Source organism: Chaetodon auriga, chromosome 4, assembly GCF_051107435.1.
Source record: "Chaetodon auriga isolate fChaAug3 chromosome 4, fChaAug3.hap1, whole genome shotgun sequence".
Taxonomy (NCBI): Eukaryota; Metazoa; Chordata; class Actinopteri; order Chaetodontiformes; family Chaetodontidae; genus Chaetodon; species Chaetodon auriga.
The window spans coordinates 16,339,882-16,365,359 of NC_135077.1; the positions used below are offsets into that span (position 1 = coordinate 16,339,882).

A 25,478-nucleotide genomic window follows, 5' to 3' on the forward strand; every position below is an offset into this window, starting at 1 on the left:
GTTCTGATAGCTTCTTTTACTTTCAGAAAATCAAAATCCACAAGGTGGCGTTCATGCACAGCTTCTGATTTACCTCTATGAACAGGAACAGAAGCCACATTTCAGACAGTCACACACACATCCATAATATTTTAATAAAGAAGTATTTGTATTAACCACCAGCCTTTCTCCAGTGTAGTCTCCAGCTAACATCCATTACACCTCTGCAACTGTCTCGTGCAATATTACATATTTTAACTGATCTTAGATAGTTCTACTGTGCAATAGTACAAGAACGCTGTGTTTTAATATTCTTATCTTACTCAGACATTTTGACAGGTCACAGCAGGAAAAAAAAAAAACATGTAAATAATTAAATCAATGCTGGCAGACTCCCATTCAGCTGGTATCATGCATGCTGACTCACTGTGACATCTGAAAAGAACACGGCCATTGATAATGTTATTAGTACTAGCTGTGCTTTTACTACTGCGGTAAAGACCTGCAGTGTCAAAAACATCTTAATTTAAGGCAGCAGGAGCAGCTTTACATGTTAGCATAAATAATGAGGAAAAAGGAAAACCAGGTGAGCTGAGAGAGTGACGCCTGAACAATAAAAGAGAGAACATGTTTATTCAACATCTTTATTATGAAGTACCTTTTTAAAAGAAATGTACAAGTGGAACCAGCACAGTGACATCTTGGCGTTCACCTTTGAAAAACAGAAACACCATGGACATGTGGTGCAGGTCTGAAGACACATATGAAATGATAATGTACATATTTACAGCAGAGGATCTATCAGAACAGAAGTGAGCAAGAATGACTGCAGCTAAAAATCCGACGGGACCGACTGAAAATAAAAACTTACATTAAAAGCATGGATTGGTTCAATAAAGATATTTCAAAAGATAACATGATGATAAAGGCACTGTGTTTCACACAAACTGACAACACAACAGACGCTTTTGTTTGTTTTGTCCATCGAATCATAATCACAAGAATCAACTCTCGACAAATGTTGTCATTCAAACTGTCCCTGGGCTTTCTTTCCAAGCAAACAGATAAAATATATCAGAGGGCCGTAGCAGTTTGCACATAAACATTAAAACAAAATAGATAATTCAACTCATCAGGAAAACATTCCTTATAAAGAACATGCTTGGTGATTATTAAAATTACATTTTTTTAATAAACAAATACATATCTAAACTTTAAATTTTATATTGAAGGCATAATGGGTTGAAGTAAGGACAAATATGTTTTGCGATCCAACGTTTCCCTTACTGGGCAGAAGCCCGAGACAAACCATGTTTGACATTCCTGCAAGACGTACAGTAGGACCTCTGTTTGATGGACACATTCCATTAACTACAGCATCGATAACACAAAACACTCAATCAGGCCAACAGTTTGAGATCAACACTGAGGACAGACGGACGACACGGACGACTCCTTTGAGGACACAGCGGGTAAACGTTTCAAAAAGTCAAATTACATTCAGCTTACATAGCTGGTGTGTGATCAGCGCGTTGTCTGCACGGCGTTTCTATGATATTCTCACTGCAGGACTGCGCTGATGTGAGAGGTCTGAACGAAGAGTCTGACATGATTGGCTGATACCTTTTCTCATGTCTGTGGGTTAAATGTGAAGCCACAGCCAGCAGTAGGTTAGGAAACCAAATATCGCCACTGTTGGTCTGATAGAACAAGCAGTTTTTAGACATCACCTTGGTCTTTATGTGGTGACATTTTAAGGGTTTGATTAATCCAGAACATGAGTGGTGAATGAATCGCTATAAAAATCAGCAGTTTGCTTAACTTGTAAAAAAAAAAAAAAAAAGTCAGGCTAGCTGTTTCCCCCCTTTCAACATCTTTATGCTAAGCTAAACTCATCAACTGCTGGCTGAAGGTTTGTATTTATCCTACAGACATCAGCGTGGTATCAATTTTCTCACCTAGCTCTCGGCAAAAAAATCAAATTAACGCATTTCCCCAAACGTCGAACTGTTCTTTGACGATAAACGGCAGATTTTAAACTCAGTGTTAAGATACGATGTTTGGAGTTTAGGAATCTGCAAGAAGAGTTCCCTTCTGCTCAAGATGGAAAAATACATTTATAACTTGTGGACTTGGACTGCACACGCACGCACGCACGCACACACACACGCACGCACACGCACACACACACACGTATGGGACACATGATATCCTCTTTGGCTGAGTTCAGGCATACATGACACAGGCTTTGACACTCACCAACGCGCTTCAGAATAAGCATTCTAGATAGTAACGGCAGGCACTGGCCAGGCAGGGAGGCAGGCAGGCACCTAGACTGAGTTTGTATTTAGGTACACAGGGTGTCAGTATAGCAGGAAAATGTGATGTAGGTGAGGTGACAGCGTGACCTGTTAAAAATAACAGATGCTGTGGTCAAACGTGGCACACTCGCAGTGTGCGCTATTGTGTTTCATGACAATTTTTAAGGGTGAGGGGGGAAAAAACACTCCTATACTTAAAAAGCATCGCGCTGGAGAACAGAACTGCACACTCAGAAGGTAAACAGACAGAGCTGAGGTGCAGAGATGTCTTACAGAGGGGAAAAAACAAACAAAACGGCTGCCCTGAAATGACTAATGAACTAGCTTCAAAACATACACAATAATACAACATTAAGTTGAGATATAACGAAATTAGGCTGCATTAATAAGTAATAGTACCTGCCTTGTACATACACAATTCAAATAAAATGAAACAAGTAGCTAGGATACTTGTCTTATCAAAAATATGTAGCTTTGGTAAACAAGTTGTGTGGAGAACTGTTGTCTGAACATGTTGACGTGAGAGATCACTACATGACATCTAGGAATCAAGGGTGAGAAAGTCTCTGGTTTGAGGCTCTGAAGTCAACGAGAGGAGAAGCAGGCTAAAGTTCCACCCCCCCACAAATCCTCCGTCCTCTCCCCTTGTCACCAGCTGATGAGGAACATAGACAGCGAAAGGCAGCGAGACCCCCGAGTGGATCAAAACTGCTTTCCTTTGCTGTCCCGAGCACCGATTGAAGAGTTTCCGTGGTAATGTAGCAGCATCGTAATGGTCTGCGGAGGACAGACTCCTCCAGGGCAGAAGTGGAAGACTACTTTATCCTCTCCCCTTCCAGCAGTCCCCCTCACCCTTTCCCATCCATCGCAGTGGAAGTGGAAGACTGGTCAGACATCAGATTTTAACAGCGCTCCTCTAATATCCACAGTGGACACAAGACAGGTGAAATAATTTATGTTCCTTTCCTCTGGCCAAGCTTCTTCGCTGTACGTGGGTTTGATCCAATCCGTAAAACCAACCACCTCCTTAATACTCGAGCTACGACCATGCAGCGCAATCCTCCTTCTGTCACACGTTGCTCCTTCCATCTTTCTACTTTCATTCGTTCGCTTTTCTCGCACCTGAATTTCTATCCAATCCCGATGTTCTCTTCCTGTCTCCTCCTTTTTTCTTTTTTTTTTTTGTTTTTACACAAATGATCTTGTCGCAATTCTGTGTCATCTTCCTGTTCCCAAATTTCAGTCAACCTTCTCCACCTTCCCGATGATCTTCTCCTCGAAGATGGGCAAGATGGCGTCATCGTCACGAACCTCCTCGAACACGACCCCGCAGTCGAACTCGTCGCTCACTTTCTTAAAGTAGAACCTGCGCACAGAAAACAGACGCTCGGCTTAACACTAACAGAGGGTGGCTCTTTCAAACTCTGACATTGGCTCCAACACTGGATATTTTAAAATGCATGCAGCACATCTTCTCACCTGTAATGGCCCTTTTTGGTAAGCAGCTCCTTGAACTGACCCAAAGTCACCACCCGGCCTTTGACTGACGTTCGGTACGGGATTGGCTCTCCACAAAAGTAGTAAGCAACCGTCATGTTCTCACACACTTGCCGCTTCCCAGACTTATGCCTTAAGAGAGAGCAAGACCCTCGTTAAAACACTCAAATGACAATACGTGCACACACAGACACAAGCTGAAGCTGTGATCTGGGGCCATACAAATAAAACTGATTCGACGCAGGGTTCTACAGCTTTTTAAGAGCAATATTTAAGCATTTTTTAAGCTGTTTTCAAGCACTTTCAAGGTACCTAAACCTGATTCATGATGGCCACAAATTTCAACTCCACAAACTCTTGCTGACCTCTGCTTGGCCTGCTGTAGTGCGTTCCTCCTCCTCTCCTCTTCCAGCCTCCTCCTAGCCTCCTCCAGCTGGGTGAGGGGGTTGGGAGCCGGGTTGGGGGGCATAGCTGGGTCCTGGATGAAGGGGTGCGAGGGCTGGACCTGGGTGGACGATGAGCCGGGGATGGCGGGGGACACTGAGGAGGGGTTGTTGCGCAGCTGGGCAGAGACCCAGGGGTGCACAGCTCCAGGTCGCTCCACTGAAGTGGGACGTGGTGACTCGCTGCTGGCTCCCGTCCTCCTGGAGCTACTGGTGCTGCCGCTGGGAAAACAACAGGGAGGGAGAAAGGATGTCAAAGGACTAAACCTGAAATATACAGAAGAGAGCTCCCTCCCCCATAGAGACTGATGCCACTTTGATGTAAATGTTATAAAACACACGTCAGGATTTAGTGATCTAGCGAAGCCTCTATTGTTTACTGCTACCTTTAGCCTGACACACAGCTTGAACACACATTAATCCTTGAAGTGGTGAATCATCACAACCTTAATGTTTAAAATAAACTAAACATGAACGAGTATTAATTATGAGAAATTACAATTTTTTGTCACTCATGACTCATACACAATATTCCTCACCCGTGTGAGCTCTTCCTTTGTCGGTCTCCTTCCATCATCCACTGCAGGATCTTCTGGTTTCTCTCCAGGTCCTCCAGCGGCACCTGCGCCTCCACGCCACGGCCACCCTCGTCGCCTTTGCCCGATGTCTCCGATGCCTTCTTACAACCTCGCCGTGATAGCGTGCTGCCTTTACTACTGTAGAACGAACAGGTAACACACACAGAAACCAGTTGAGGTCATCTGAATGACAGACAGCGCGTACAGTTTGCTGTGGACCTATCAGCACCAAGCCTACCTGTAGCCCATGCCCTCCAGCGTGCTGGCTCCGGCCCCGTCGGCGTAGTTACGACTTCTCCCTGCGTACTGGTTGGCTGGGTCTCCGTTCCACATGAAGTTGGCCTGAGACCTGGAGCCCGTCTCCTCCTGCCCTTCTCTTCCTCTGTGGTGATACAGCTGCTTGTGGTGGTGAATACCTGACACAGACATCACAGCCAGACGTGTTAGTTCCCAGCATCTGTTCAATACGTCCGTCACATGGTGTCCAGGAGTCTTTTTCCTGTTATCTCACATGATTCTACACCTGAAGAGGCAATCTCTCCTTTATTAGAATCTGTGATAAAAGACCAAAACTGGTAATAAATTAACAACCAGCAAACCAGTTAGGTCACCAGACTAATTTCCACTGGCAGCACTGGTGCTTCCTACTGCATAAAATTTTGAAGCTTTACTTCGATCAACACGCCATGCAGCCCATTCATTTTTTCCATCTTAACTGTATTACTCATAAACGCGTTGGTGATAAACAATTTACAGAAATAACAATGTGCTATTATCTGTTAAGGAAAAGTTTCAAAGTGCTTCACCAGAGCGCCATTTGTCATGACTTCTTAAAGGAGGGCTGCAGCACCTCCTAAAAGGAGATATTATAAAAATCATCAATTAGTTCAAACTTCAAAATAGTCCCCAACAAGCACCATTTCCTCTATTTGAGTGACGTTTGCCAAATTAGAAAATACTGAGCCTGTTTTTTTTTTAAAGAATGAAACTACATGGCCACCAAGCACACCTTCCTGTTCTGGGTCAGACCCTTCAGAACTGACATAGATTCAACAAGGTGCTGGAAACATTCCTCGAGACTTAAGTCCATACTGACACCATAGAATCACACAGTTGCTGCAGATTTGTCGGCTACACATCCGTGGTCATGAAGAGATGGACATGGTCAGCAACCATACCCAGGTTTTCCTGACTGGTGTGGGCTTGTGCTGCTGCAGCCCATCCACTTCAAGGTTCAACGTGCTGTGCTGCTCTTCTGCAGACCTTGGTTGTAAAAAGTGCTTATTTAAGTTCCTGCTGCCTTTCTATCAACTCCAACCAGTCTGACCATTCTCCTCTGACCTCTGCCATCAGCAAGGCGTTTTGGCCCAGAGAACTCCAGCTCACTGGATGAGCTCATTCTCTGTAAACCCCAGTGAGGGTTGTGCATGAAAATATCAGTAGATCAGCATTTTCTGAAATATTTAAACCAGCCCGTCTGGCGCCAACAAGCATGAACGTTCAAAGTCACTCAAATCGATTTTCTGTCACATTCTGATGCAGAGCCCACAGATCGCCCTGACCGTGTCTACATGCTAAATGAATGGAGTTACTGCCGTGTGATTTGCAGATCAGATATTTGCCTTAACGAGCAGCTGTACAGGAGTACCTAATAAAGTGGCCAGTGAGTGTCTTTTTTTTTTTTTTAGATTTACATCTTCAGTAAGAGCCAATGGGCTTGTGTCTCAGTGCCACAGACAGGACAGGGAAGACGGATGATAAAGACAGAATAACTTCTGTCCACACTGACACGACAGCCTCTTACCTTTGACCCCAGCAGCAGGCAGACTGTGACCCCCTCCTCGGTGTGGGGGGTAGTGAGGTGGGCCGGTCCCCCCGTCAGGTGAGCGCGATGATTTGGGAGGAGTGTGTCGACCCCCTCCTCCTAAGGTGCTGTTGGCTGCCCCTGGTGACTGGCAGCCCGGCGTTTTCATCACGCGCTGCACGTGCTCATCCAAAATGGACTCCGGGTCGTCGTCATGGGACTCCTCCATGGCAACCAGACCGCCGTAAGTGGCGACCGTTGCCGTGTTCGCAGTGGTCTCTGAATAACGGGCGCCGTAGAGAGGTGGAAACGATGAGGGGAGGGGGAGTGGTATGCTATGAGAAGACATGGAGGTTGTCACAGAGATGTCAGCGTCGTCCCCCTCTTCTTCCTGCGGGAGGAAGAGACGAATCTTTGATGCACAGAGAACAAACCAGTACGCACAAAGAGAGGACCGAGGGGGAAAGGAATAAACAAACAGACAAATAAATATATAAAAGCATCTGTTTGGTAATTAATTGCTACAATTAAAGACTTCATTAACATTCCTTTTGTCTCCGGGGAGGAAAAACAAACAGAGGAACATTTTGACAGAATTCATTATTACGCTGTTTGAATAAATAAATATATTCATACAACAGTTAGGAGAGACGACAAGTTTCAAAATCTACTGATCTCCACCAAGTAGTCCTGCTATGCTGAGCCTAAGTGTGAGCTGGTGATGATGAAACTAGTTTAGACCAAAAAATATACACACAGGATCTGGCAGCAGAACAGTAAAAGCACATTGTTTAAATTCTGAACAGGAACATTTTGTTCACGTATGTGGGAGATAAAGTCACGCTCCCAGCTCAACATGAATAAAGCCTGAGACAATCTAAACGTGTTACAATTAGCACTGTGCCCGAACGCATGCTTCCTGAACTCACTGTCAGCCGATCTGAATTTGCAGAAACAACATCAACACGACATTGTTGAACTACAAGGACGCTCACTCACACTGAGCGTGGAGACATCAGCTAATAGTCCGCTCTTTTCTGATTCGTTTCTCAGCGTTTGCTATAATGACTCCAGACAAACGACACTCCTGTTAACTTGAAACTACGGAGATCAGAATGACACATGGTTGAAGCCCACCGGCGTAAACTTCGGCCGATATTACTGCTTGTTCTCGTGAAGTGTGAAGTTTTTCTTTAATATCTCTGGTGGAGTTTATTGCAGACGTTTCACATTTTACTAAGAGTAGAATTCGTTGTATGAAGTCTGGGTATTTACGTTTCCACCACCACGCCTTAGTTTGAGAAAAAGTGTTGAGACAGTTGTTGTAATCTTACTGCTTTCTGTATGAAGTTTGAGAAGCTACGTGTGTCAGCTGTCCCAGACGATCACTGGTACCCACGATCGTGTGTTGTGATGTGGGGTCATTGTATTTCTACACTTGGCTATTTTTTGTCACAGCTGAACTTTACTACCATCTGCTGGATTGTACGACGTGTGGCCTTTATTTTGCCAAAGCCAAGTGCTCTATCTCACAGTCTTAACGAACGTGAAAAATAGTTTGTGATTCAGGGTTCTTCCTTGGCCTCTGCTACACTCTTACAAAAAGTTTCATGAAACTTGGACCAGCAGTTTTTCCCTAATCCTGCAGACAAACAAACAAACCAGACCTAAAACATAACCTCCCCGGTGGAGGTAATAACTGGAGTGAATTACAGCTTAACACACAGTGCAAAAATCACACTGCATGACAAGGAGCACACAGAAACACACACACACACACACACACACAGACACACACACCCCGATACACTCACCAGTCGTACTCTCTTCAGCCTCTCTTCGAGTCTTTCCTGAGCCTCTCGCTCTCTGAGAACCGTCTCCAGCCTGCTGATGAGCTCTGCTGCAAACCTCTCAGGCTCTACGTGGATGTCCTTTGGCATGCGGTACGTGCGCTGGATACAAGACGCAAGCACAAAAATAACATGCCACAAATTCCTATACACATCTGCTGCTAAAATTCGCATGCCATTTTCCTCAGTAAACATATACATTATGAACAAATGTGAGTAGGACAACACTGTAACAACCTTTAAATTGCACAAAAAGAAGTAGCGCACTACGAAGAGAACGACATGAGATAGGTGTACTACTTTCAATTAAGAGAAGAGCTCATAATGGTTTGTCTCAGTTTGTTAACATGGATATAATAGCAAATGATGTGACAAGGAAACCCACCCTGAGCTACTTGTTGATGTATGCTGCATTAATAATTAAAGCCGCAACAGCGTGTAAATAAACAAATTCCCACTGATAATTGAATCAGGTCAGCATGACTCATGCTTCCTTTACCAGAGCCGTGAATGCTGATATGAGGCTAAATGAATTGTGTCTGTGTAACTCACAGGTATATGAGGTAGGGGCACACGTCCATTGGCTTTGGCACTTTCATGCATCTCTTTGCGATGCTGCTTCCGATATCTGTATGGAGGAATACCATCTCTGTGCACAAAGACACAGATAAATACCATTAAAACACAGATCTTAACAGCTCATTCATTCTGAAAACTGTCTGCGTTAAACACATTTTAATCCAGTGACTGAATTAATGAAGGAGTGAATGACCTAATAAATACATGCAGTATTTCTGGCTTCATCTGGGTGTACTTACACACTGCTGTCGGTCAGTGACAGTGTGTCTGCGTCACTCGACATGCTCTGTTGCTCACTGTCATTGGCACTGGTTGCTGGAGCGCGAGCATAGCCCATGTTAGCGTAGTACGGGTTTACCGGCTCCCGCCACGGCCTGAGGATGAGTGGATAGATTATGATGCAGTGAGCTCACATTAAAACGGTGATACAGGTGCAAATTTATAAAGGCAAGGGTCAGCATAAGGCTAGGAGTAATCTATGACGTTTCAGGGCTTTTCCCTTTAAAAACACGTCCGTGTCAGGACTTACAGTTAAAATTACAATTACATGTCATTTTGCAGGCGCTTTAATCCAAAGCGAGGACTTCTTGTGTTTGATTGCTCACAACTCATTTAATTAATTAATTGTTTTTTTGTTTTTTTTTTAATTTTCAGTTAATATTCTTTAACATTGTAAGTATAGAAAAATGCCAAATAAATGTTAAAGTATGGCTGCATTGGTATGAGATTTTCAGAGCATATCACAGTTTCACGGTATACACTGAAACCAGTATACTGCTGAAACTCTATCAAGAAGCCATGGATATTAGCATATTTGAAAAAGAGGTATTGTTTTCAAAATGACTGCACTTGCACCAATATTCAGTCAAATAAAATAGAAAGTAAAATGTCAACTAGTAAATGTACACTAGACATAGTGTTATTAAGAGGAAGCATAGTGGCATCATTACCAATATTGGCTCAATGACCATGGAAAGGATCCAATAAAGACATCAAAAAATATTTCAACATCATACACTGTGATGGGAAATAATAAACACTCGAAGACTTCACAGTCTTCTTCGTGCATCCAAGAACCTTAAGACACACACAGTGACGCACACACACACCTGTACTCCCTGCTGTCCTGCCTCCTCCTGTTGGCCGAGGCTCTCTGCGGTGCTGTCTGCATCAGCAGGCTGTGAGTCAGCCTACCAGCTGGTGTGTCTCCACACTCCTCCTCATCTTTCTCTTCCTCCACCTCCCTCACTCCTCCTCCTCCACACCTAAGATTAGATCACGTTATATCTGTTAGTCAAACATCCGAAACTGTAACTATTTCACAAGTTGTGAGAACGTTTTGCACTCAAACTCAGTGGGATTTGTCATTTATTCTTCCAGGTGACAGGCGTGGATCCTGGGGTGCATCATCTCACCTCCACTCCTCATCCTCAGCGAGTGTCGGTAAGTAGCCGGGCACAGGCTTGGCTGGACCCGATGAGGGGCTCTGATCGCTGGGGTTGGGTTTGGGGCTCTCTCCTCCTGTCCGTGTGTACTCCAGGTACAGATCCGACTTAAGAAACAGAGGGTAGGTGTTCTCCTCCATCATACCCTGGATCTCTATCTGGGCCTGGAGCAAACAAACAAAGCAGGTTGGTACAAAACCAAACGATGCATAAGGAGGTTATCTCCATTAAAAAGTTTCTGATCAGCAATTAAGTCCACCTACTCATCGTTGATACACACTCCTTTCAAACACTACTGGTCTGCGAGGTTTTGTCCTGGCTCTCGGCTCAAAACTGTTCTCTTGACTTCGACTTAAAACATTTCCCAGACTGCTTAGCTTTTGATTATAAACATGCACACGGGTTTCTATGAAGACTACAGGGTTCTACAACAAACTAATATTATCATTTATGTAACTGTAATGTAATGTAACTAATACTTTATCCAGACTGACACTGAGAGGTGTGTTATGCCCACATATGTACTGCTTGATGTAGTTTTAAGACAGTCCTCCTAACCAGGTTCAAATTCAAGTCCAACAGTGGCTTTGGTGAACCGGTGTTTAAAACAGGGATGGAAATTTAAGTAATTGTCACTTAAAAAACATTGAACTGACACACCAGGAGAAAAGAAAGCAAGGTTGGCTGGACAGAAAACTCAAACAGAAACTTGCTTCATTTGGTTCATTATGGTAATTATGCAATCTCATCCTGTGTAACTGTGTTGTTTGGCAGTAATGTGTCAGGAAATACAGACAGAGACTCGAGTCTCTGTTAACAAGACCTGTGACAGCAGTCTCATATGTATGTGGTCTGAAGACACGTTCAGCAGACCCACAAAAAGAGCAATGAAGACAGGCGGAACAAGATCAAGGGCAAAAGAGGGCACAGGTGGGCGAGTGAAAACTAAACCGAAACTTAGCTTGCTTTAGTCTTTTGTTGCGGTTTACTTACCAGAGTATAATAAGAAAATAAATCTGTGCTATGACAGTGACATTTGTGGAACTATAGTTGCGCCCTTTCTTTGCCACATATTTTAAAATAGCATTTTCATTTTACTACAAGGCTGTAACAGCCCTTTATGGCCACAGGAGCATGTTTGAGAACCGAGGAACCTTTTGAGGAACTGAGGTACAATAACTGCAGGAACACGGGTACGGTTTGAGGTTTTGTCTATGCTTAGAGATATTTTTTGAAGATGAATAATTGTCTTTATGTTGTTGTCTGTTATCCATATTGACTTGATGGTGGCGCCTCAATTTGTGCACGCTCATCGTTGCTTTGTGTAATCAGCATACCTGAAACAGTAATGGCAGGCTACTGGTTTGTGTATGTTTGGTTAGCATGGCGAGGCCGTGTGCCAGAGAGGTGCTAAATAAATAAAGATGAAGAAATAGGTGCCAAATTAGTGTAAATAAATACATAAGTAGCTACTAATGTTTTTAGGTTACTACTGGCAAAAGTAAATGAGCTCAATACACATACACAGGATGTTCTCCTCTGGTATTTGATGCATTGATGGAAACTTCGTTGCCACCTCCTGGCCCGGCATGCTTGTTTAGAGTGTTTGGAATCATTTCGCGTTCTTGTGTGCGTGGAGATATTTTGTAAAACAAAGGCTGTGAGTTCCTGGATGACAGTTCTTGCCATGAAAAATGTCTATTATGTTATGTTACTGACAGGTCCACAACTGTTCTGCAGCATTTTTTCTGACAGCAAAAAAGACTGATCTTCCAATCCAAAATCCTCTATAGAAAATGAATAAATACACAAACATACTCTCTACACTACAAATGAAAAGCAATCCGACATGTTCTTAAACAAACACTCTCTACAACTTCTGGCCTGTTCAAAGGCCTGCTATGCCAGTCGAGATGGAAGCAGACATGGCGGTCAGGTTCCTCAAATCTAGAGGTAAACATTGACAGATAATTTAATTAGGGTTGCCTTTGTAAGTGCCGTGGGGGCAAGTGTTTTTGGTCTGTGAAAACTGAGTACAGGAGAGAAGTGATTGAAGTTGAGTGAGAGGGAAAAAAAGAAAAGGCTAAAGTTCTCAGCAGCTGTCTGCAGACAGTACTGCTATCAAGGCCAACTACGGTACCTTTTGGGTGTCACCCATCATCTTCCCAATGGGCAATGTTCAGTTTTGGTTGCTCTATCAGGCCCACTTGCACAGCAATAATGTTTTTGCATCAGCTGACACCTCAACAACGTAAAATTGCAATCCCTTAGTCTGGACGTTTCAAAAAACTGAGATGGACAAATTACAGCCTTTGAAAAATCTTTTCCACTGGCCTGCGAAATCCAACATGCACTGCTCTTATTAGGAACCTTTAGAAATATTAATAAGTGTTTTAATTACCTGTTCAAACATGGCAGGGTCTGGATGCGGCCTTCCAACACAGTCTCTGATGAAGCTCTTGGTGGCTGCTTTGATCTGTCTGGAGACAATCCCGCTTCCGTCCACAATGTACTTCCTATAGATGGCCTTGGCTAGCTTTGCCCGCTTCTCCTGACTGGTCTTCCTGAACCCCGAGCAAGCAAACCAGAAGTCAAGGAGGTCCGCACACCCTTCCTGGCACAGGAAGTTTCGGAACAGCTGGGTGCCTTCCTGGTCGTCTAGGAGAGAGTGAAGTGACTCTGCCCACTTCAGGTAAGGTGGAGTTGGTGAAGCAGAGCCCTCAGGTTCATACCCCAAGTCCAGATCGGGGCGACGCGGGGTCGCAGACGATGAGGAGGGTGTGTAGCTTGATGGATCCCCCATTTTAGATGATGAGGACGACGGGAGATAGCCGAGGGTCTGGGAAAGGGTGTTTGGACGGGTGCTGGCTGACTGGACTGGGATGTCCACATCAGATCCCTCCTCACCAGGAACAGGGGGTCGTGGAGCATCCTCGGTAAAGTGGGTAGGGCCGCTCAGAGAGGCCACAACCCCACCACCGCCGCCCCTGTACCCGATCCCATGTAATTCTCTGACAACACTCATGTCTCTGATTGCACAAGGCAGAGGTCAGATCTTGCCGTCTAGCAATGATTTTGCTGGCAAACAATTCACCCTACCATGGAAACAAAAAAGCAGTTAGTTGTAGCAGTGGGGGGTAATAAAAAGGAAATTAACATTATTATTAAGGTAATAAAGAGGACTCTTCTCACAACCCCGTCACTGTATCAGACCACTACCATTTTTATGTTATATACAGATAGCTCTATTAAGAAGTAACAAAATGGGATGGTGAGCAGAACAAATATGTAACAGAACAGTGCATGATAAAGGCAAGTGTGACTAAGAATGAGAGAAATCTCGTCTCAAAATATTCTACAGATATAGATAGAATGCTAACATGGTAGTTAAGCTGCTAACAAATAAATGCTAGCATTATGAATTACTAATACCGTCTGCTCCTTGCAACTAGCAACTAAGACTCCACTCTGACCCAAAAACAAGTTAATGCTGTACACTTTAAATCCCAAAATGAAGTTCACCATTAAGTTTTTGTCATCAGCTTACCAGCTAGCATAAAAGCTAGCGCTAGCAGTTGTCAAAACAAAGCTCACACTTTGTGTAGGTAGACTTACTTTTCTAAATAAACAACTAATGTTAACAAGCTACGATAGCTAGCTAGCCTTGTAGCAATGCCACCACCAATGCCAGTGCTTTGAAGTGAGAATCTCATTCATCTTGGCCTGCAAAGACGGTGGGGGATGGGTACAGAAACAAACTCTACAACCACACAAGACGGGCCTGCATGCAAAAAACACTTCAACACAAGCGTACTTTGTACATCTATTCATGACTGGCAAACTCGTACAGAAGTAACGCCAACTTTCCGACTGACTACCGCCAACAAATCAGCCGATCTAAGATCAAACAAAACAAGAAAGCGAGGGCACGTTTTCCACTCTACTGGCTGCAGCGCCAGCTAGCTTGGTGTGTTAGCTAGGTTTGGTTAGCTTGTTAGCTTGCTAGCTTAGCTAGGTACGTTAACGTCCCGTGTTTCTACAAAAGTGTCTGTCCTACCGTCTCTGAAAGCCCGATCCCCGTAATCCGCTGCATTGGGGATACTGGCGCGAACTGTGTGCTCCAAAACGCCGCATATGGATAGCTTTTTGATATTAAATATTAAGGAAAATAATCCGTCGACTACCCCCTTAACTCCCCATGGTGGCTGGTTTCTGAGCAATAATACAGAGCGAGAGAATACGTGCGTGCACGCCGACGCCGCACGGTGTGTAGTACGTTTATAGAACTACAACAGATAGAAGCGACAGACAGCGCGTCATCAAGGTCCCAACTCCCATGATTAACATTAACACGGAACAGGTAACAACAACTTCAATGTTCTAACAGGTTGCAGTTTGTGTGTGTGTGTGTGTGTGTGTGTGTGTGTGTGTGTGTGTGTATACATATATATGTGTGTGTGTACTACTACTACTTTACAAAGTATAATTTTGTGAATTTAAATTTATGAATCAATCTCTGAAAACAATCACATTTTATAAACTAATCAGATATTTTGTATAAAATTATTTTTTTTAAATCTTCATCTGCAAATTATTCAGTGTGTAAATGTGAACTGAATATATATATAATATGAAGTAAATGTGAACTGAATATATATATAATATGAAGTAAAGTACTAGTACCTCAGCTTTGTTCATGTACTTAGTTACATTTGGCCACGGGCATTGCATTAAATTAGTTGCACTCAGAGTTTATAGATTATAACGTTTCTATCTGTTGCAGTTCTATGTCAGGGTGGCGAAATTCCTTCCAACAGCGCCCCTGCTGACACCAACAGGTCATTACACAATTTGAAAACAAAATTAATTGCAATACAGACGCAAGCCTTTAAATAGACTCTAATTAGTAGTTTTGCATGCTTTATGATAAACTCTACGACACATCGCCATAAAGATGAATAAAAAGGCAGCATGCATTGAAACTGAAAAAATAAAACGTCCAGACACAGGAGCAACACCACAGTCAACATGACAAGGTACATCTTACTTTGCTCCGGGCAATCAGTCGATCTGTCTGCGGGACAAACCCACATGTAAGTTAGAAACAATGACAAAACGCAGGAAGGAATTCTTACCTCTGAACAGGTGCTCAGGGAACGGAGCCCACCTCCGCCGGCAGGGTGACTGACAGGACAGAGAGAGCACGCTGCCGCAGCCACCTGAGCATCCTGCTTGCCACTCGCCTCTGCCGGCTGTCAGTCAGTCAGTCAGGAGTACCGAGCTGCCACCGATGTGTGTGTGTGTGTGTGTGTGTGTGTGTGTGTGTGTGTGAGAGAGAGAGAGAGAGAGAGAGAGAGAGAGAGAGAGAGTGAAAGAGGGGGGGTGGGGGAGAGAGAGAGAGAGAGAGAGAGAGAGAGAGAGCATAGACGGCAGTTAACAGTCACATTTCCTCCTAACATTACCAATTACATCCATCACCAAAAAACACGTGAGGTGCCAGAAAGCCACACATGGCTACATGAGGACTAATCACATAATGCAAATGTACTTTAACTGTGAAGCTGATGTTTTTACCCGTGATGCTTTACATCTTACTCTGAAATCTCTGATTATCACATGTTGATATGTGATTTTATCATGTGAAATATTGCTGACATAAATTGTTGATGATAAGTTGATAAATTCTCTTCTTCTTCTTCTTCTTTTTTTTTTTTAAATAAAATCGAAATCTATACTGCAGGAAGTGTAGAAATTAAATGAAAGAAAATGCTATGAATAACTGGCAAACAATCTCACTAACAGGTGGATTTAGAAGGTGTTCTGGAGCTTTTGATCATCTCATCTGATCTTCATCAGCAGATGGAGTTTACCCAGTTGTTTTCGCTTTTGACAATCTCACCACAAGGTCCACGTAGTAGTTCTGGACTGCTTCAACATGGATCTTGTGGTGAAATTTGCTGTTTTCAAGGTCAAGAATGAACTTTGAACCTCACTTAATTACAACGCTTAAAGAAATTCATGTTGCTTTAGTGATAAACTAACAAAACACTGATTTCTACAGCAAAAATCAATAATAGTACAAGTTAAAAAATAAAATCAGACCTAACATACATTATATTTCAATGACTTTGGACCAGTAAATCAATAAGCAAATGCAGACACTCAAGAAGCCGAGCACCACACTTGAATTAATGCTAACATTGTGGAGCTCACACCCTGACAGTTAATTACTGTCTTGATGTGTTACATCCAAAATGGATCCGTATGAATGGAAATCTGAAAATGGGAAAATATCCCATTAAAACCATGAAGAGTGTCTGAGGAGCTGTCTTCAAGGCAGCTCCAGGATTTGTCTTTAGATGACATCATCACTACAGGAAGTCTCTCTGCTGTCCAGTTTAATAAGAAACTTCTTCAATTTCACAAATTCACGATATTACAGAAAAAAACTACAAGAATATAACTTTAGGGTTCATTTTCCCTTTTTAAATATGTATTAAGAGGACCTCTAAATCCACCCATGATGTGCAGCGGTTATCAACATTGTTTACCATGCCTCCTGTAAGCTGTTAAGGCTAGCTGTCCCATGTGGGGAAGGCAGGGTCAGGTGGCTCGAGGGAGGTCCAGATACCTGTCCTCATCTCTGTCCACTCCTGGATGGACAGTGTGTCCATGGTAACGTGAACCTGGGAATTAGAAAAAGCAGCGATGAGAAATCAAACCGAGCGCCGGTCCTGCGGCTGTCACGTATTTCACATTTTTTTCACGTTTCTGTAACTTCAGCCTCAGAGTCCAGATGTACACTTAGAGAAGAACAACTTAAAGACGACACTGATCAGGTCAAATAAGAACAGACAGTGTGGGATTTTGGTCTTTCGGAGGAGCCCTGCAGTGGGCATGAAGACAGGCGGGGTTGTTTGCAGCAGCGGCTTGAGAAACTGTTGATGAACTGTTTCGCAGTGTGTCTGATTGGCAGACCTTACAGCCAAGCTAAACACGCTTCATTATGGAAATGTATTCATATCACTTTGGCTTATATCCTCAACAGTCAACGCACACACACACACACACATGCGGATACACAGGTTCCTGCTGCAACAGGCTGGTGTTGTTATGGTTGCTGCAGTGCCCCCAGAGACAATGAGGAGAGAAGGAAGGGAGACAGAGACAGAATACTGAGGAAGATGAACTTGACCTTTATGATGTCTTGGGGAGGAGGGGTTGGGGGCATGTTGGTACTTATGAATCTATAATGAGTCTTGTCTATGTATGTATGTGTGTCTGTGTGTGTGAGTATTGGAGAGGTCTGAGCTCTGAGCTGAAGAAAGGTCATCACACAGGGGGGGCACTAATACACCTGGCTGCATGCTCCCCCTCTCTTTGCCTATCTATCTATGAAAGCTGGGTGATATGTTGAAGCATATATGCTTATTTGCTTTCTTGTCCTTATTACTCACACCACTGTTAGCTTAGCTTATCTTAGCTTATCTTAGCTTAGCTTATCTTAGCTTAGCTTATCTTAGCTTAGCTTAGCGTAAAGACTGGAAAGCCGTCCAAAGCAAGGTAACAAATCCACCTCGCAGCACCTCTAGAGATCGCTAATTAAAACATTGAATCTCATTTAATTTGATGGGGGGGGCGGGTAAGTTGCCAGACTGTTTCTTGGCGGGATGTAGTGGTTTCCACTGGTTGCCTGGCAACCTCAGAGTTTTATATTGATGAATAAAGGCTCAAACCATGTTTACCGTCCTGAAAACAGCTGAATTTTACACTAAACTTAGATGAATGAGCAGTCACATTAAAAACATATGTTCAGTATTTAAATGAGCTTTCCTGTATGAAGCTTTACTGAGATGTGATATTTTGTTTGTTTTATTTTAGGGATGGAAAATGTGACAGCATGTATGGACCATGAGACAATACCTTCACTTCTTATTGGGATGTGCACCCTTTTACTATCTCCGGTTGTTTTGGCCATGGGCCTTCATCACAGCAGACATATTGACTTGTCATAGTATGAAAAAGCACAGGTGTTACTCATTACATTAATGATGGCTCCGTTCTGTTCATTTGTCCCAGTTAGCCAAGACAGTGTGACAACGAGGCAACATCAGGACCCTGAATGTGAAGCAGATAAATGGAATTCAGCCATCATTAATTTTATAATTTACACCTGTGTTTTTCTATTGTGGAAATATGTCCTGTTCATTGATTTGCACAATGCTTTGGGCTTATATTGGATTTTCACACTTATTTTTGCATTATATATGGAATGAAATGACCTTTTTATTAAGCAGTTTTATAGAGAGTATTCAGTGTACTGGATTAACCACAAACACCCATCCTTCTGGTCATTCTATCTAAACCGTTTCCCACCTGAATTTCCAGAGAATGTATAATATCACAACAAATATATTGATATTGCTATATAAAATCACATATATTGTGGTCAAAGATTTTATTCATATAAGCCATTTGTAGTATTTCTTTTCACCTTCTGTGCTTTGTGACACTTTCTCAGAGAATGACTGCTTTGGTTAGTAAGTACCGTAGGTGTAGCACAAAATCTATGGAAACATTACGCAGCTCTAGCCACAATGCAAGTGGTGCTGATTAATTACAATGTCAGTGATACATGAATGATATATATCCATCAACTGCTGATCCTTGCTCGCTGCTTTGAACTATTTGCGTCTCAATAAAAAGACAAAGAGCCCGATGAATTACTCTTATTGTCAAGCGTGCGATGAAAACAACCATTTCCAGTGAAGGTAAAACTGGATTATTAATTCTTAAATTGAGGCAGCCCTCTTAGACTACTGAGATGGAGCTTTTTGTCAGCGCGCTGGTCCAGCTCAGGGGTCCCTTTGTTCCAGCTGCCACAGCAGATTTGGGCGTCTGTATGGAGGCCTGTCAGAAACAGGCTTATCTCTTGGGGGCCTCCCAGCACAAAGACCCATTTAGATGCTCCAAGAGAGTGAAATCTTCATTATATACCTCTTGAAAGAGAAACAGACCTCGGCTCTTTAAGAAAATTAATTGGAGACAAGTATTTTGTTTGGCTGCAGTGAAAGCTCCAAAACAAAGGATAAAGAGAGTCTTGTACAGTGAACCCTTTTATTGTGTTTGATGTAAAGTGAGTTGGGAGGTATCAATATCTGTTTGTTATTATATATTTAGACATTGTCACAATGCTATGAAGGAGGTTTAGAGTTGAAGCTTATGTCTATCACCCCTATTTCTATCTTGATCTTATAATTCCCTCATTTTTTTTTCTGTAACCTAAAATACTCTAAGCTACACAAGAGGACTTCTCAATAGGTGAAATAAAGAAACCACGGTATCAATATCACAGGTTTCCATCCATACACACAATTGTCCATTTGTGTATCTCTATATCATCCCTCCATCCATCCGTCCACCCACCTATCCATCCATCTGCTGGCCTTTCCCAGCCATGCCTGTAGTAAGAGTGTCAGTATATCTGCCATGGCGTCCTGCTGATGTGTATTGTGATGGGGTTGAATACTCCAGCTACCAATATGGCCTGCACCAATACTGGATTAGCCACAGTGGATTAGCTGGCTGCCCTCCTGCTGCTTATTCAAATATTGTTTCACGTATTGTCATCATTGGGACAGAGCTCTGGCCCAGTAGCCTGCAAGCTACAGAATATTCTGAAAGAAAACCAGAAAAAATGTCTTTGCTTCCATTTCCCGACAAAAGCGTCTGATTTCATTTTTCAGCGAATGTGGAATTTGGACCACTGAGGGTTGGGGGAAAGCGTCGATGGTTCGGAGAGCGTCTGCAGCCCGACAACAGGGAGAAAAAGGAGGATGGAAAGATGATGGAAAGCAAAACCCAACCAGGGCCAAAATCAGGCATGAAAGCGTGCCTTGATCTTTGATACATGGTGTTCTTCTTTTTTCCCCTCTCTCCCTTTCTCTCTTTCACCCTCACACATACACTTGGGAGTCAAGGCAATTGATGTGCTGCCTTTGATGGCAAAGAGAGGCCTATATTAACAGGCAAAAGACCATGATGAAAGGGCTGAGAAAAAGAAAGAAAATGGGTAGAAAATGTGTTATTAGAAAGAATGGCAACTCATGATAAATACTTGAGATGGAGTGATGGTAACCAGACATCGGGGCGTTGAGGGTTTGATGGTTTAACGGCAGCGGAGGAAAGGCTAAGGTAGACGGAGAGCTTACCGTGCTAGCCCGGCGGTAGTGGTGGCTGAGGTTGGCTTGGTGGTTCCAGTATGTCATGCTGGTGGTCATCCTGTTAGAATAAGGGGAGTGAATACACTTGCTGCACTTCCAGGGTTCCTCCTGATGATTCGGAGGTCTGGACGCCAGTGAACGTCCCAAAGCAGAAGCAGTCGCCATCTTTGTCCCGTTGTTGTCTTGGATATCCTCTCCTGCGTCTTCATCCCTCCCTCTTTCCTTTGATCATGCCTCCCTCCCTAGCTCTCTGCCGTATGACATCATCACGCAGTGGTATCGACAAGCATCAAAGAACCACTGGGCAGGACTGTGTATCTGTCGGTCTATGCATTTGAAAGGAGTGTAAATATGGAGCATAAAGAGTGCTGGAACCCCCCCGCTCCCCGCATCCACTGTTCTCCTCTCCCTGCAGATGGATGGTTTATTAGGCCAATACAAAACTAAACACACACATACACACACACCCACACCCACACCACCCAACTCTCAGACGGGTGTATCCCGAGGCCCCCTGCTGTGTCTGCAGCGTTTGATGATGTGTTTAACGGATTCATTCATCCCAAAGCTTGTTCCCTTTCTCCACCATTTTTTCATCCTCCTTATCCATCTCTCCCAGCTGATGCCACAAACACAAACGTGTCCTTTAGTCAACTTTGTAGCCAAATGACAGTTAATTCCTTCTCAAACTGATCGAGCAACGCTCCTCCTTGCGTCTCCACCCCTCCTTCCTCCCACTTTGACTCTCATCCCCTGCTCTTTCTCTCTTACCTCTTACAGCTGGTGGGTACCATTTCCAATCCTGTTAAAGTTGTATGTCCTGTTGAAGAGCCCTTCTGTCTGTCTGTCATCTGCCTGAAAATCACATATACATGTTTCACTGTCACACTCTCAATCCTCTTCGGCAGCTGTTATCCAATCCAATGAGATCTTCTCCCGAAAAAAACACACAACAAAAAGAATGAGCAGCGTTTGACCAACATTCATGTATCAGCAAATAGAATAAAGGCAATCAGCTCTTTAACACAAGCAGCATATCTTTGACATGCATTTCATCTAAACAAACAGTTAAAAAACAATATCTTGTATCTCACCTACAAAGGCAAAGAGTAGTAACAACAAAATAAACAGTGAAGTTTAATGCTTTCAGAGGTTTTAATGCATTGATTTCTGTCTTTTAAGGCTGAATATATTGCCCCACTATAACCACGACACATGAATGAGAGTCAAAAGATGGCAGCTGCTGAGCTGGGCTACTTGTCTTTTAGCCAGAGTAGCTCAGTTTTCTCCTCATCATGGCTTGATTTAGTTATTGCTACACTAACTACATTTAGTTATGTTTAATAAAAAAAAAATTAAATTACCAAGATGTCAGTCCATTAAATTTGATATTTTTCAATTACAAAGAGAGCTTTGGAAAAAGTTAATTTAGATTCAGCTAAGGCTAATGGTAGCTATCTCCCGGGCTAGCTAGCAATCTTGCTTTAGCTGTCTTGTAGTCTAACTCCCTCTGTAATTATTTTAAATTTTACATTCTGTTTTTGCAGAAATAGCATAGTTTATCAAAAAACCAATGTCAAAAAGTCTAACTCAGTTTTGACTGAAGATGCAGTTGCTGGGCTTTGGCATTGTGGTACATTTTTGTTCAAACTTAACATTTAGGTCTGGGAAAATATCTTTGTTCTGTAATAATAAAAATGTGTACATCATCAAACACTCTCTCCACCTTTTTATTAATACTATCTCTGCATTGTTGTTGCATACATTTCACAGACTATATTGATTATGGAATCCAAGAATATAATATTGTACAGTATTTTGCTAATAGCTAGCAAGCTAATATAAGCTAATAATTATTATATTGTCTATATAACACTGCATCAGATTTAAGTTATGTTAAACTATGTAATTAGCTCAAGCATTTCCTGCATGCATTTGAAAACAGTTTCAGACTTTCTGACACATTAGGCCTGCTTATGAAAAGTAGGTGGTGTGACTGAAGATGTAGACTAGCAAAGTAGCCTGAAGTGTTTACCTGAGAAAAGGGGTTAGTAAGATAACACCTGCACAATTTTGTGCAGTCCAATACAACAACCAAGCTATAAAGTCTGCCTTTAAGATATTAATAATGTTTAGTATTGAGGTCATAGTTAATGATGGTGTTGTGCTAGACTACATTATATTGAGAGGTGTTTCTTCTATTCATCCCTAATGTATGCAAATGCAAGGGACAAAAATAAATAAATAAATAAATAAAATAAAGAATATCTTTCCAAATAATACTGTCCAGTACAGCACCAACTTCAACTATGAACACATTTTAATTTACACATTTCCGACACGTCACCAAAAGTCAAACATTATAAACTTCATAAAGGTTAAATTTATGTGTATGTTGCATGTTGCCTCTAGACAAGAGTCTAGGTGATATACAGTTATATGCAGAGTTCTTTCTGTGTATTCACATCTGTGGTAAACTAAAGGTAAATTCATCGTTCAAGTATCATTAGTGAGATAAGGCTTTGATTCAGCTCCTCTTAGCACTGATTATTAAAAAGAAAGAAATGTAATTAAAGCTTTTAAGAGTCACACAGCTGGTGTCCCAGTTCAACCTCCTCTCCATAGTGTCTGGTTTCTCTATTTTCTCCAGGTTTTTATTCACATCTTTGCTCTGCACACTGCCCTGCCGCCTCTCTGCCCCCACGTCCCCTCTCCTGTCTAACTAATTGTCAAGGTTCTTGTTAGCATTATGCTAAAATGCGTCTCTCTGCGGCAAAAGCCACCCAGTGATATGGAAAGCACCCTCGGCAAGGATTACACCACTCATGAGAATGAGTAAATGTGAGTGTGCGCGGACAGGAAAAATACCTGCTCCTGAATCTGCTGTTTGCTCATGCTTTCTCTTCTCTCCATCTTGTGATGCCGTCTCTTCAGCAAACTGTTTCCCAGCTTTCCTAAAACCAAGACTTCCTCCTCTCACCCACGTCGCAATCACATAAACAGTGATTTACATTCAAACAGCGGCTTCATGCCAGGTATTACGAAAACTAATTTCACAACCTTAATGGAGCCCTTAAAAATGCCCACTTATTTCCTCCACAAATTACTTCCCATAATCCTAATCAACTAAATCCGTCTGCTGATTGCTCCCTTTCTGTGGGGACAAATAGGAATGTTTGGAATCAATACTAGCACTCTTGGCCTACCTGTAGGATTGTTGGGGTAACAGCTAATAGCACCAAGCTGACAGGCTGTAGAGAGTTGATAAGCATTTCTCATTACTGAGCCCCATTCACATAGCTGGCTGCCATGCACAACACACACACACACACACACACACACACACACACACACACACACACACAGACATAGAATCTCTCATGGAAATAGATGTCCTCCAAACCACATTCCCATCACTGTAACAATAGATATGAAAAAATGAAGAAATCATTGGTTTATGCACCTATTGACTATGCATGTGTGTAACAAAAGAGAGAGCATCTGGAAAGCAACAAACTGACACCTAAGGGACGGACAAAATAACAGAAAAGCCTCCCAGTTTGACAGAGCTCATAATCGCTTTTTGGTTGCAGCTGTCAGACGTTTGGGCTGGCAAGACCAACATTTATCAAACAAATATAACATTCAGTGTCCATCAGTCAACGCTGGACTGCTTGTGACAAGTTTGTGAGCTGCAACAACAGACTGCAGCACGTGTCTTTTTGAGATTTTACCACACATTTGCAGTGACTATGACTCATGTAACAGAAAGCCATGTAGCATAATGTAAATCACAATCACAAAAGCAGATACACCAGTATCTCAGCTTTAAGAGGTCAGGCACACTTTCATATGGCAAAAGTTACTGGAATAATTGGACTGTCCAGTTCACTTTTCTATCTCACGTACAGTAACTGATCGTAAACTCATTGCATTGGCTGACACAGAACAGATGCAGGATGACACCACTCCCATTTGTCATTTCCAAATTAAAATCTGTCATGAACTAGCCTGGTCCGAGACCTTTAAATCAACACTCACTCACTCTCTGAATGGTTCAGTAATTCGAAAGAAATGTAGAAGTAAAACAAAATGTTAATTCCATCTGATCATGACTGTCCTTGTAGAAAAACTGCAGGCGTTACTGATAAAATTCACAATGGCTTCGTTCTATTCAAGTGTCCCAGTGAGCCATAATTTCACAAAATATCAAGTTCTACATTTCTAAAAACATTAAGATTGTACAATTTAAGATTTTTAATAACAGCAACACAGTAGAATATCATAGTATTAATACAGTACAATCTGTAGATATGCGAATGTACACATCATGATAACTGTTAATTTTTAATATTAAATTTTAATAACACTTCATCCCTAAAGTGTATTTTCTGACGTCTCTCTAATCTTATTTCTTGTGAAATAATGGAAAGTCTGCGGGTCTAAATTGAAATTAAACAATCTAATAGGTTTAGAAAATCACTGTTTGCTTGAACTGCTCACAGACCATAGACATAATCAACCTGTAGTGACGGTTATCTTGGAGTTAATATATATTTGCGCCCTCACATTCGTGTATCTGCCCACATGTCCGTTTTCTTCTTTAATTACTGTGTATCCCTCTCACTCCCACACTTCTATGTAAGTATACAAGGGTGTGCTATCTCACCTTTTTCATCAGCATCTTTGTTCTACTCTTTAGTTTGATACGCTTCCGTTTTATCTCTTTTAAAGTGAGCTGATACAATGATTTGTTGTT

At 42.4% G+C, this 25,478-nt stretch overlaps 1 protein-coding gene across 2 annotated transcripts; it reads right to left on the reverse strand.

Annotated features, from left to right (window-relative positions):
- Positions 1-615: 615 nt before the first annotated feature.
- Positions 616-20,939, reverse strand: LOC143319431 (axin-1-like). Of its 2 annotated transcripts, XM_076728416.1 has the most exons (15): positions 20,708-20,939; positions 17,048-17,182; positions 15,632-15,777; positions 12,898-13,591; positions 10,467-10,660; positions 10,161-10,316; positions 9,291-9,425; positions 9,025-9,121; positions 8,437-8,574; positions 6,623-7,013; positions 5,057-5,234; positions 4,780-4,956; positions 4,163-4,462; positions 3,780-3,929; positions 616-3,666 (listed from the first exon to the last, which is right to left on the reverse strand). In XM_076728416.1, exons 4-15 carry the CDS (start codon positions 13,519-13,521, stop codon positions 3,540-3,542), a joined length of 2,667 nt encoding a protein of 888 aa, XP_076584531.1. In that variant the 5' UTR covers positions 13,522-13,591; positions 15,632-15,777; positions 17,048-17,182; positions 20,708-20,939; the 3' UTR covers positions 616-3,539. The 2 variants fall into 2 exon arrangements, with proteins under 2 accessions (XP_076584531.1, XP_076584530.1); XM_076728415.1 differs by lacking the exons at positions 15,632-15,777; positions 17,048-17,182; positions 20,708-20,939 and adding an exon at positions 14,554-14,720.
- Positions 20,940-25,478: the final 4,539 nt, after the last annotated feature.